At 42.1% G+C, this 13697-nt stretch overlaps 1 protein-coding gene across 3 annotated transcripts in view; it reads right to left on the reverse strand.

Moving 5' to 3' along the window:
- Positions 1–1048: 1048 nt before the first annotated feature.
- IDO2 (indoleamine 2,3-dioxygenase 2) overlaps positions 1049–13697 on the reverse strand; it is a 62109-nt gene continuing 49460 nt past the window's right edge. For all 3 annotated transcript variants that reach the window (XM_003942400.4, XM_074383841.1, XM_010330246.3), the window contains 3 exons: positions 12500–12551; positions 4068–4216; positions 1049–2199 (listed from right to left, as the gene is read on the reverse strand). In XM_003942400.4, the coding sequence (XP_003942449.1) occupies positions 1844–2199; positions 4068–4216; positions 12500–12551 (557 nt within the window). In that variant the 3' untranslated portion in view covers positions 1049–1843. The remainder of the gene's footprint in view (positions 2200–4067; positions 4217–12499; positions 12552–13697) is intronic.

Here is a 13697-nt window from a genome sequence, read left to right on the forward strand (position 1 = left end):
CCTGCACAGCAGGCAGAGAGGACACTGTCAGAGCCAGGTATCCTCCTTGGCCAATCCAGACTAGAAAACGATTCTCCTTTATGCGTTAGAGAAGAGAGGGCAGTGCCAGCAGCAGAGAAGAGCATCCATAAGTGTCTCTGAGAAGAAGCTCTTGTGTTTCCCGCCCACCTCATCTTTACCAGACCAAGCCCTGTGGAGACAGGACAGGAAGAGCCCTTCTCGTGCCCCAGGTGGAAAACACTGGTTCATGGCTTCCTACCAAGGGCCCCAAGAGTTCACAAGGCTGCAAAATTCGCTTTCCCCCATGGCCCTGGAGAGAGGAGATGGTTGCTGAGGTTATAGCAGCCTCCAAATACTCCTTAGGGATGTGGGAAGTAGTCAGATATTTTCCCAGGTATTGTGATAGGACATCGAGGGCTGAAGAGTGTGAAGGGCTTTGAGACATGATGACACAGCCTACAGGTTCCACTTGACCAGTGTCCACTTAAGGAGAGGGACTTCTTAGCACATGTGAACTTGGGCAAAGGCTGCTTAGTGACCGAAATACTAGATAGGTCCCCTGGAATTTAGAAGCTATTCCAGGTATATGTGTGCACAGTAAGGAGTGTAGGGGGCAACCTTAAATTAATGAAGTGTATTCTATTCTAAATTAGCCTGATTGGCTGGGTGCAATGGCTCATGCCTGTAATCCCAGCACTTCGGGAAGCTGAGGTGGGTCAATTGGTTGGGGTCAGGAGTTTGAGACCAGCCTGGCCAACATGGTGAAAACCTGTCTCTACTGAAAATACAAAAAAAAAAAAAAAAATTGGCCAGGCATGGTGGTGGGCACCTGTAATCTCGGCTACTCAGGAGGCTGAGGAAGGAGAATCGCTTGAACCCAGGAGGTAGAGGTTGCAGTGAGCTGAGATTGTGCCACCATACTTTAGCCTGAGTGCAGAGAGAGGCTTTGTCTCAAAACTAAATACACAAATTATTAAATAAATAAATTGGTCTGACTAAAAGTTTCTAATTTTCTACTGCCAGGTGGAATGAAATCTTGAGATAGAAATGAAGTCAATAAAAGCATTTACATTTATTTGCACACTAAACACATCAATTTACTACTTATTCACATTTTCCTTATTTACTTATAAAGAATTCATTCATTCATTTTACAAATACAGATTTTCGGAATAGGAAGAGAGAATAATTCTTCTAAAAATAAAGACACGCATTACAACAGAATTTGAAAATCTGTGTACCATGTGGAAAGTCTCGTCTGTTCCTATATCATTAACTGCTCGTTTTCACACTGGTGATATCCAAGTCCTTATTTGTCAGCATTCTCTTTCTTCCACATCACCGCTGGAGCATTTCCAACCGCCTGCCACCAAACTCAACACATTCAGGGAGAAGAGGGCCGGTCTGGGACCACAGAAATCCTTGTTCTAATCTTGGAGGCAGTGTTCAGTCTGAACTTAATGAATTGTTAAGTTAATTTGTTTTTTAAGGAAATCAGCCAGGTAATGTATCCACAAGCAATTTTATCTGATTTTTGAAATTTGGATTGGTTTTTTATTCCTTGGTGAAGAGAATGGAGTACAGTCACTCCTCTGAGGGTTTCTGCATGAGGAAGTATCCACAATACTTGCTATTAAGCAGTGATCAGGTAGGGAAGGAAAATCTTGGCCGTATCAACTCTCCTTTGTGAAGCCAACAGCTCTCAACAAGGAGAATATGAAGCAGGAGCATGAATAGGGCTGAGATCCTTCCTGGATGATCCCAGGCAGAACCCTGATCCACATTCTCTAGGCCCACCTGCCCTCCACGGGGGGCTCTGCACTGCCAGGGAACGGGCAGCCTCCTAACCACGTGGGTGAAGGATTGACTCCAAGGTCTTATCCCTGACACTCTTAAGGAAGCTCATAACTGCGGTTCCACCTGTGCCCCTGTCTTCTAAAGCCTGAGGAGGCCCTGGGAGATGGTTTGGCTTCCCACACTTTCCCTTGGCTGCAGCTGTGATGATGTATTTGGTGACTATGGTGATGTGATAGCTCCGCAGCTCTGCCAGGGCCTGCACACACTGGTTATAGGCTGTCAACAAGTTCTCCTGTCCAGAGGACAGGATGTAGTCCCTCAGGGAAGGTGCTGAGTGGATGTCTTCTATGAAGGCCTTATGGGAAGGAGGCATGTAATCCCTCATTCTGTACAGAAAGTCAGCTGAAAGAAACAACACAGCATAATGTCATAGCTCCACATGGAAACATAGCAGAGATTGTCTGCTGCTTCTTCTGTTTTTCTTGAGACAGGGTCTTGCTCTGTCACCCAGGCTTGAGTGCAATGGCATGATCGCAGCTTACTGCAACCTCTGCCCCTGAGTTCAAGTGATCCTCCCACCTCAGTCTTCTGAGTAGCTGAAACTACAGGTATGTGCCACCATGCCCAGCTAATATTTTTTCTATTTCTTTTAGTATAGACAGATTCTTGCTATGTTGCCCAGGCATGTGTTGAACTCCAGGCTCAAGTGATCCACCCGCCTCAGACTTCCAAAGTGCTGGGATTACAAGCGTGAGCCATGGTGTCCAATCTTGTCTGCTTTTTCAGACAGGAACACACCAGAAACTGTTGCTGGTGTTGTAACTCAAATCTACATTGGCCCTTTTGTTTGCAGATTTCACATACTCAGATGCACGTTTCTAACCGTTGACAGGAGATGGAGAAGAGGAAATGAAGTAAGCACATCTCATATGACAGAGTTGGAATCAGATTTATTTGCCAATGTATAAATATTTATGACATAACAAATGTAAACAAAATATGCAGTTTCTAGCTGCTATGAGGAATATCTGCAAATGTAGGACACAAACCCTGAAATTGACTAGCTGAAAATTCAGATGAATTTTGTTTCCTTACTGCTTTGATTCGGAGGGAGCATGAGAAAAGTAGAAAGTTATATAGAGCCTATAAAGGCAAAAAAGATAAAGAATGAGCCACTGTTTTAGTAAGTCTCTTGAGGCCGGATACGATGGCTCATGCCTGGCATCCTAGTACTTTGGGAGGCTGAGATGGGCCGATAACGAGGTCAGGAGTTTGAGAGCAGCTTGACCAACACGGTGAAATCCTGTCTCTACTAAAAATACAAAAAATTAGCTGGGTGTGGTGATGCATGCCTACAGTTTCAGCTACTTGGGAGGCTGAGGCAGGAGAATTGCTTGAACCCGGGAGGCAGAGGTGGCAGTGAGCCAAGATCATGCCATTGCACTCCAGCCTGGGTGACAGAGCCATACTCTGTCTTAAAAGAAAAAAAAAAAAAAAAAACCTCCTCTTGAAGCCAAGTGGTTTAAAAATCAAATCAATAGATACTTATAGAAAATTCATTATGCATTTAATATTATGCATGGTAAGTCTACTCAACATCACCAAATGCCAAAATCCATACAAATTACCACAGTTCTAGAGAACTGACTTGAATCTACGACACGAAGTTCTGATGATTCTTTTTTTTTCTAATCCAACTTGAAAACCTCATTGTGTGAAGCATCTCTTTTGCAACTGTTAAAAACTTAACTTGATCCTGGCAGGTAAGAAAATGAGCAATTTCCAGCTTCCATGCTGAGAGATCCCTCTGCTGGTCTAAATAGATTTGGCTAGAGGTTGGGTTGCACCATTTTGTGGGGAGGGACTTTATTGGAAGAGCCCAGACCTGTTTCCAGCTGGCCCAGACTCACAGCCTTCACACTCTACATCTCTCCCCCCATCTCAGAAAAAGGAAGCCAGTGCCGAAAAATCCAAACCAAAGTGTTAGTGAACAGCTGGAAACAGAGCACGATTTTAAGATTTGAAAGTAAAACCCAAGATCCTGTTGAGATCTGATATTCCAATATTAATTGACTTGACACAAAAACATTTGGCAGTCATGCAGTTTCTTGGCTGACTTAGAGAAGTATAAGCTTCATGACATTTTAATTTATACTTGGTTTTATCAATTGGTTAAAAAAAAAAACAAAAAAACAAAAAAACAAAACAAAACAAAACAAAAAAAACACCTTCCTCCCTTTCCTCTTAAGGGGAAAACAAATCTGGCTTACCACTTTCCTTGCTATGACGAATGCCCAAGAACTCATCAAAGGCATGAAGCACCGTGCTCTGGGCTGCACTCCCACCGGAGTATTTCAGGGGCTCTTTGGAGACTCCTTCGTACATCAGCCCTGCAGGCATTGCTGGATTATCTTTCCATCTAAGCAAGAGTAAAAGTGAGAGAGAAGAATGGGTGCAGGGGGTTAACGGCACATTTTCTGACATGGAAACAGAGTGAACAAGAAAGGGAATATGATTTCGATGGTAATGTTAGGGTGAGGGATTAGGCATCTTTGTAGGATAAATACTGAAGCATCATCTGGGCTTGCGCTTCGTAACAAGCTATAAAATCACAGCCCTTTTCTTCCTCATCTAAAGGGTTATTCCAGAGAGGCAAAGGCTATTTAGAGAAGAATTTGTGGCACTTGTCCCATGGCATATTCATTGCAAATACTCAGTTATAAAGATGCCCTTAGTGCTGATCAACAGGAACATTTTAGGGGCTCTGAAAAAATTTTCTTCACTTTCTTTGCTAATGTCAAACTTGATGACCAGATACTTAAAACTTTGACAGGTAAAAAGCCTCACAAATATACACAAACATCCAAAATTAGATACACAGATACACACAAATAAACACACACACACACACACACACACACACACACACACACACACAAAACCTCTGCCCTTCCCTGAAACAGTGATAATTGTTAAGAAATCACCACACTAAACTACCAATTCTAGGTATTACCCAACTTTGCAATCTGTAATCTACAGATGCTACCTGACTTTGAGGAAACCTTTATTGAATACTTTTTTGATCACAGTATTGATATGGGTGGATGAGAAGAGTAACGGAGGCAGCACAGAGCAAGCCTGTGCCTCACCAGAGGCGGAAGTCAGGAGCATGCAGACAGGCTGGGACTGAGCTGTCGGCCACGCTCCACGAACTAGCTGTTCTGCTCTCCTACCCTCCCTTCCCCTTCCTCTTCTCCTGCCCACCTTTCCTCTCCTTCTTTGTCTTTCTGATTGCGTTCTTCACTATTTTCTCTAAGTCCCCCCTCTTTATGCCTCCATCTGTTCTACTTATTTTCCTGTGTCTGACTTTGCACAGTCTTGAACAATCACAGAGTGTGTGGGTGACTTAATAATGAGTCCAAAACCAGAACAAGCTTATGTCACATTTGTACCTACCGTGTTGTATGGTTTAGAAAACATCTTCACATTCATTTTCTCATTTGACCTCTTGTGTGTAGATCAGAACAGGTTTTTTTTTTTTTTTTTTTTTTTTTTTTTTTTTTTAACGGCATTTCACTCTTGTTGCCCAGGCTGGAGTGCAATGGCATGATCTCGGTTCACTGCAACCTCAGCCTCCCGGGTTCAAGAGATTCTCCTGCATCAGCCTCCTGAGTAGCTGAGATTACAGGCATGCACCATCATGACTGGCTAATTTTGTATTTTTAGTAGAGACAGGGTTTATCCAATTTGCTCAGGCTGGTCTTGAACTCGCAACCTCAGGTGATTTGTCCGTCTCAGCTGGGTTTTTTAATATACTTCATTTCACAGATAAAGTAACAAAGACTCAAAGCAATTAAGGTTTCAGGGTCTTACTGTTAAAGGATGATAGAACCAGAACTTGATCCCCAAACCTGCAATTCTCTAACTTCATTTTACGAGAACCCCGTACGTGGATTTCCGTTTTTACTAAGGAATATCGTCTTTTCCTCTTAAAGCCAGAAACAAGCCACCTTCTCTGTTATGAGTTTAAATAACAGATTTACATTGATGTGTCACCTTTTTCCTATAATTCTAGAAGTCATTTTGCTCAAGAGAAGGGACACACACACACACCACGTACACATACAATAGCCACAGACAGACTGCCGTGTTTGCTGTTCGTGATATTTTTCAAATACTGCTCTAGGTTGGAAGTGCTGTAAGGAGCCAGATTGTCTTCACTGGGGGCTCTTTGGGTTGGCTGTGCTGTGGCTTCACTGCGTAAACCGCACAGTGGCCTTTGCAACTGGGGCAATATCACTCTGGAAAGAGATGAGGTACAGAAAGCAGTGCAGGATAATGGTGGGAAGAGGAAAGGAGAGGTTCCTACTGCAAGGTCCTCAGGCTGCAACTGATGGGAGTAAGACCTCTACCTCAAGCAGATACGGAATTTAATCTCAGCTTTGCTACGTATTAACTGTGAGCCTTGGCTTATGTAATTCACCTCTCTGATCCTCAGCTTTCTCATTTGAGTACATTAGTATCTACCTTATTGGATTATTGTGAGAACTAATAAAATAATACCTGCCCAGGGCCTGGCATATGTTAAGCATTCAATGAACACTAGCCATTTTCTCATATTATTTAGAGTGAGTTTGAATCCCTGTTCCCCTTTCATTACTGTGTAACATTGTACAAATCTCTCTGACGCTTAGTTTTCCCAATTTGTATTTGCTTCCTATAGCTGAATAAAATAGGTTCTAGAGAGGTTTTGTGACTTGTCAAACGTTAAGACGCTGGTCTAATAAAGTTGATGAACAATGTTTTATGGGGAAGAAATACAAAAGACATAACTGCTATTGGGTGAGATATGAACACACTAGTTCGGATTTGTCTTTGTAATCTGGGTGATGGTCTTATGTACATGTCATTGGGGCTCTTTGACTAGCTCCTTCCCATCTTGGCTACTGCTAAATGTTGCAGTCCCAAAGTGTCAGTCCTTGGACTGCTCCTACTCTCAGTTCCCAAATGGTCTTATCTAGCCTCATGGATTTAGAAAACAGCTATATTCTGGGGGCTGCATGCCGTGGCTCATGCCTATAATCCCAGCACTTTGGGAGGCCCAGTTGGGAGAATCACATGCAGCCAGGAGTTCAACACCAGCCTGGTCAGCACAGTGAAAATTCCGTTAAAAATACAAAAATTAGCCTGGCGTAGTGTTGCATACCTGTTGTGCCAGCTACTGGGGAGGCTGAGGCAGGAGAATCGCTTGAACCTGGAGGCAGAGGTTGCAGTGAGCTGAAGTTGTCCCACTGCACTCCAGCCTGGGCAACAGAGAGAGACTGCCTCAAAAACAAAAACAAAAACCAACAAAACAAAAAAAACCCTATATCCTGACTATTTACAAGTATAAAAAGCTATTTACACCTCTAGCTGGACCTCTCCCATATATTCTCAACTCGAACGTCCAACTGCCTACTTGACGTGAGTGTGTCCCCAAACTGATCTCCTGATTTCCGTTCTTCTCTGCTAGACTTCTTCCTCCAGTACTCTTCCTCATTGGAGTAAATGATGGCTCTGTTTTCTCAGTGAACCAGGCCCCAAAACCTGAAAATTATCTTTGACTCATATCTTTCTATCAACTTTGATTTCAGTATATATCTAGAATCTGACCATCTCTCAACACCTTTAGCCCTTCTACCCTAGTGAAAGCCACCACCCTGGACTGCACTGATGGCTTCTTAAATATTTTCCCTGCTCCCATCTTTGTTCTCAGAGTCTCTTTCCTACTTAGTCAATACAGAGATGAGTTTCAGCTGAAGGCAGATCGTGTTGTTATTCTTTTCAAAGCATGTCAGTGTTTTCCATCTCACTCAGAAAAGAAGCCGGCAAAGCTCTACATGATCCAGTCTCTGCAATCACCTCACTCTTCTCTCTTTTTCTTTGAGACAGACTTTCATGCTTGTTGTCCAGGTTGGAGTGTAATAGCGTAATCTTGGCTCGCTGCAACCTCCACCTCCCAGGTTCAAGTAATTCTCCTGCCTCAGCCTCCTAAGTAGCTGGGATTACAGCTAGGCTTGGTAGTGGGTGCCTGTAATCCCAGCTACTAAGGAGACTGAGACAGGAGAATGACTTGAACCAGGGAGGCCGAGGTTGTAGTGAGCTAAGATTGTGCCACTGCATTCCATCCAGGCTGGCAGCAAGAGCAAGACTCTGTTTCAAAAAAAAATAAAAACAAAAATAGCATCCTGTAAGTATGTATTATATATCCAGAATATGTAGATCCAAGCATAGTTCTTGAAAGAACATGGCCAGCTTAAAATGCCATCCAATGTCTCAAATGGCCAAGTGACATTAATCAATCTGCCTCCAGTGCCTCACCTTGAAGAGGATGTCACGTTGAAGGTGACAGAGAAAACATCAGCGTAAAAGTCAAAAAAGATAAAAGAAGCACTCTACTTTCAAAACTCATGTTCTCTAGCTTGGTAATTCTAGTCGGAGGAAGGGAAATTGTGTTTCTTTGAGCAGACCCAATATTGCTCCCATACATTTCTCAGGTCCAAGATGCTACTGTGAAAAAAGAGGCACCATTTTCCTTTCAAATATCTGCAGGGAAGGTATTTTTAAGCCTTTTTTGCAGCAACTTTCTAGCAACCCCAAGCAAAGAAGAAGTTTTAGTAGAAAAAAAAAAAAAAAAAGACATGACTATTTTTTTTTTTTTGGTCTGTTTTTTTGTAAAGGCTAACCTTCTTGAGAAATTTAATGTGAGTGGAAACTGAAAGGAATAAATATGTATCATCTACACATGTTTTTTAAAAAGTAAGCAAAAAGGCCAGGTATGGTGGCTCATGCCTGTAATCTCAGCACTTTGGGAGGCCAAGGTGGGTGGATCACCTAAGGTCAGGAGTTCGAGACCAGCCTGGCCCACATGGCAAAACCCTGTCTCTACTGAAAATACAAAAATTAGCTGGGTGTGGTGGCATGCGCCTGTAGTCTCAGCTACTTGAGAGGCTGAGGCAGGATAATTGCTTGACCTTGGGAGGCAGAAGTTGCAGTGATGTTGATACCATACCAATATTGTGCCTTTACCCTCCAGCCTGGGAGACCTCTGTCTAAAAAAATAAATAAAAATGAAAAATAAACCAAAAATAGGTTAAAGAATAAATAAGCAAATTTATGTTTTTCAAGACAATGCCAATGGGAATTCTCAATAATACAGATGTTTTTGGCCATCTACACTTATCAATGCATGTAGGATTTAGTACTGGCCACTTAGCTACATGGGAAATATTTTGAGGGTAAGAAACAGAGGGAAGGCATTCATGTAAATCACATGTAAAAAATGTGTCAATGACTGGGAATTTATTTTAATGAAAGGAAAATCACCTTCTAGTTCCCATCTAATCATGGGAATTTCAGAATGTATAGTTCATCCTCAGGAGATGCTTCTGACATAAGGAAGAAGTAGAATTAATTTATTCCTTGAAGGATACTGTGGTAGGTATAATTCTAAAAATGGTTCTCCAAGATTTTTATCATAATTCTTAGAGCCATTAGCATTATGAGATATCATGTCTGTCAGTATGATATATTCTGCCAAAGGGGACTTTGCAGGTGTAATTAAGGTTACTAATCAGTTAACTTTGACATAGAGAGTTATCCTGGATTACCTAGGTAAACTGAGTCTAATCACATAAGACCTTTAAAATCAGAGTTTTCTCTGGCTAGTGATAAAAGGAGAAGTGAGAGGGGATCAGAGTGCTAGAAGGATTAGAAGTGCCAGTGCTGGCTGGGTGCAGTAGCTCACTCCTGTAATCTCAGCACTTTGGGAGACCAAGACGGACCTCTTGAGGTCAGGAGTTTCAGACCAGCCTGGCCAAAATGATGAGATCCTATCTCTACTAAAAATACACAAATCAGCCAGCGTGGTGGTGGGCACCTGTAATCCCAGCTACTCAGGAGACTGAGGCAGGAGAATCGCTTGAACCCAGGAAGGCAGAGGTTGCAGTAAGCCAAGTTTGCGCCACTGCACTCCAGCCTGGGCGGCAAGAGCAAGACTCTGCCTCAAAACAAACAAACAAAGTGCCACTACCGAGATGAAATAAAACACGTGACAAGGAGTACTGGATGCCTCAAGAAGCTGGGAGCAACGTCTGTCCTACAGCCAGCAAGGAAACAGATCTCAGTTCTAGAACCACAAAACACTGAACTCTGACAGCAACCTAAATGAGTTATGAAGGGAATTCTTCCCCAGATCTTCAGTTAAAAACCCAGCCCAACAGATAAATTGACACCCTAAGTAAAAAACCCAGCTGAACTTGCCTACGATTCTGACTTACAGAATTGTGAAACAATGAATGCGTACTGTATTAAGCTGCTAAATTTGTGGTAAATTGTTATGCAACAAGAGAAAACATACAGATTTAGAGAGCAGTGTGAAGCACAAAGGGACTTTCCAGAATTGGGTGCTTCCTAAATCCCAGTCTTTCTGCATCTGTAATATAAGCCTGCTATGTGGTAGCATGCAGCTTTTAAAAAAAAAAATGGTCCATTTTTCTCTTTCTAATCCTATCAAAGGTTTACAGCGGAAGTCTAAATTCTGAGGCACACTCTCAGCAACTCCATTTCTGCACCTTTCTTTTTGTTTTACCCTTTCCCCGTAAACCACGCACCGATTACTCTCAACCTTGGAAACAGTCTTGCTTCCACTCTGCACCCTTTACAAGGAGGATTCCATGCCCACTCCCTCCCAGGCTGGACCCCATTTGAAGCGCTTCACACATCAAACCCACCCAATCTAAAGAAAACATTTAGTATGTGTTGCTTCTCTGTCCTTGCACCAATGCAATATATCAGTAATTGATTTTTAGCATTTGCATGTCTCTTGCTGTATCCAGACACTGCTTCAGATTATTTCTATTGATAGCACTTCAGGATCTCTCAGTTAATAAGATGGCCCACTAGATGATATCTATCTGACATATTCACCTCATCCATCCATGGCCTCTACCTTTCATTTTTCACTGTTTAAAAATTGAACAAAAACAAATAAAAAACTTAATTTTTTGAAGTTAATAGGAAGGCAATCTGATTAAAACATGTCAAGGAAAGAATGGTTCATCTGTTTAAGCAAAGCACATATATAAAGGTAGAGTCCTCAGCCAGCTGAAGTGGCTCATGCTTGTAATTCCAACACTTAGAAAGACCAAGATGGACAGATCACCTGAGGTGAGGAGTTCCAGACCAGCCTGATCAACATGGCAAAACTCCGTCTCTACTAAAAATACAAAAATTAGCCAGGCTTGGTGGTGGCTGCCTGTAATCCCAGCTACTCGAGAGGCTGAGGCAGGAGAATTGTTTGAACCCAGAGGCAGTGGTTGCAATGAGCTGAGATTTTACCTCTGCACTCCAGCCTGGGTGACAAGAGTAAGACTCTGTCTCAAAAATAAAATAAAATAAAAGTAGTGTTCTCTATGTGAAGAAATTTCAAGCCATATGACAAAAGAATACTCAGAAATATGAAAAAAAATGGTTTGGGGTAGTGTCTTAGTCTGTTTCAGCTGCTACAATAAAATACATTAGCCTGGGTAATTTGTAAATATAGATGCTCCTTAATTCACAGTGGGTTATGTCCTGATAAACCCATTGTGAACTGAAAATATCACAGGGCAAAAATGCATTTAATACACCTGACCCACTAGACACCGTAGCTTAGCCTAGCTGCCCTTAAATGTGCTCAGAACACTTACATTAGCTCACAACTGGGCAAAATCACCTAACACCAAGCTTATCTTATGTCAGTGTGTTGAAGATCCTATGGAATTTATTAAATACTGTACCGAATGCGAAAAACAGAATGGTCACATGGGTACTCAAAGTAGTTTCTACTGAATAGGTATGCTTCTGAACCAACATAAAGTCAAAAAATCATATGCCAACCTGTACTGAGTTGGGGACTACCTATAACAGAAATTTATTTCTCACAGCTCTGGAGGCTGGGAAGTCCAAGACCAAGGTGCTGGTAAGTTCGGTATCTGCTGAGGGCCTGGTCTCCACTTCCAATGCAATACCTCAACTCCTGTCCTCACATAGTGGAAGGGACAAGGAATGGAAGGCAAAAGGGCAAACAGGCCATGGGAGTTCCCTCCAGCCCTTTGTAAGGGCATTAATTCCACTCATGGGGGTTGTTTTCTCCTCTCAGAGGAGACATAATCACCTCCCATAGGCCCCACCTTCAAATACATCACTGTCACAGTTAGTTTTTAACATATGAATTTTGGAGGGACACAATCATTCAAACCACAGTGTAGCTCGTCCAGGAACTTTAGAAGGAGAGTCTGTGCTCTCCAACCCTATACTACACTATTCACCCCTCTACGTGCCTTAATAACAAGAGGAAAAGGTAGATAGATGTAAGTGATGGAACTGTGTGAGTGGCATAGTGTGTTTTTCTTCTCCTTCTGTCATTTAGCTAGAATTCTAAGAAGAGTGAATACAAATGGATCTAAATTGCCTAGGGACAATCACTCTGAACTTCAATCTTTAGTCCTCAGTGTTATTCGTCATGCAGATGGTATCCTACTTCTTTTATCTGAGAGTGGATCCCTAGCAAGGGTCAGTTGGTATGTTTCTTAGGCTAAGAAGCTTCTGTCTGTTTCTCACCTTGTACATTCGGTCAATGCTACAGAGAGCTCACACAGGAAAACAACTGAACTATACTTACCCAGAGAGAAAGATCCGGATGACTGCATAAAATATGTCTGGATCTACATAATCTGGAGAAGCAATCAAAATGTGAACTTTACTACAGGCAAGGAAAGCAATTGGTTACATGTGCCTGACCCTGCTGTGCTCCCAGAGCTCCTTCTCTGTCTGATAAGCACTGAAGCTGGAGTGAACGCTGCAGCAGAAGAGGGATAGAATGTTCTCTTCTGCAGTTCCCCTCATGGGTGCTCCCAGAACTTCTAAACTATTCCATATGTTGGCCTTTTCTATTTGTACTTAAAATAACAACTAAAAAGAGATCAAAACCGCCTGTAAAATTTTAATATTTTAAGCAGACGATGTTTGAGAAAATGAGGAAAGGGAAGAGAAGAAAAGCAGACAGAATCACCTCTCTCAAGGCTTTCACAAGAGATGACAACTAAATCCATCGATGTGCAATTGAAGGTCTGGATATTCTGCAAAGGACACAGGAGTGGAGCAAGTGTCCCTCACCCAGGAATTGCCACACTAGGTCAGAGACAGGTTCACTTAGCTTCATGTTTAGCTGCCTTTGGTAATAGAAACAGCTATTTTTTTATCTATTTCAATGTTCAGGGATAATCGATTCTTCCAGTTTATTAAATTGTAATGTAAGGAAGCCTGCCCTCTTATTTGTATTAAATTTCTTTTCATCAACTTTTGAAGGTTGTTCTATTGCTTTCACAGTAGGACCTCTCTGAATTCTGTCACCTGGCATATGTCTATCTTACTGAGATCTCTGTCTTTGTCTGTTTCTGAGATATCTATCAATCTATCTATCAATCAGTCAATCAATCAATCTATCTATGTATCTACATCTTTGATGTGAGACCTACATAATAATATCTCCATACCACCAACTTCCTTTTTCTACAATCACAAATAGTCTTTGCTCCTATTTCTTTTTCTTGCTCCCTAATTTCTCTGACGTTCTCATGATCCTGGGTGACTCATGTCTTCCTTCAGCCTCAGGCCTCCAGATCCTCCTCCATGGTGCCACATTCTCTCTGCTCACATGTGACAATGCCTCATGTGCTAGATTTTTACTGGGTCCTATTTCTATGTCTTACTTATTTGCTGCTCTATTTTCACCAAAGCTGATAAGAAACTACCGCTTTTTGCTGAAGCAGAATGACTGGCAATACTTAAATATTTTGCCCAACTTAACATATTAAAGG

This window comes from Saimiri boliviensis, chromosome 13, assembly GCF_048565385.1.
Source record: "Saimiri boliviensis isolate mSaiBol1 chromosome 13, mSaiBol1.pri, whole genome shotgun sequence".
NCBI lineage: Eukaryota > Metazoa > Chordata > Mammalia > Primates > Cebidae > Saimiri > Saimiri boliviensis.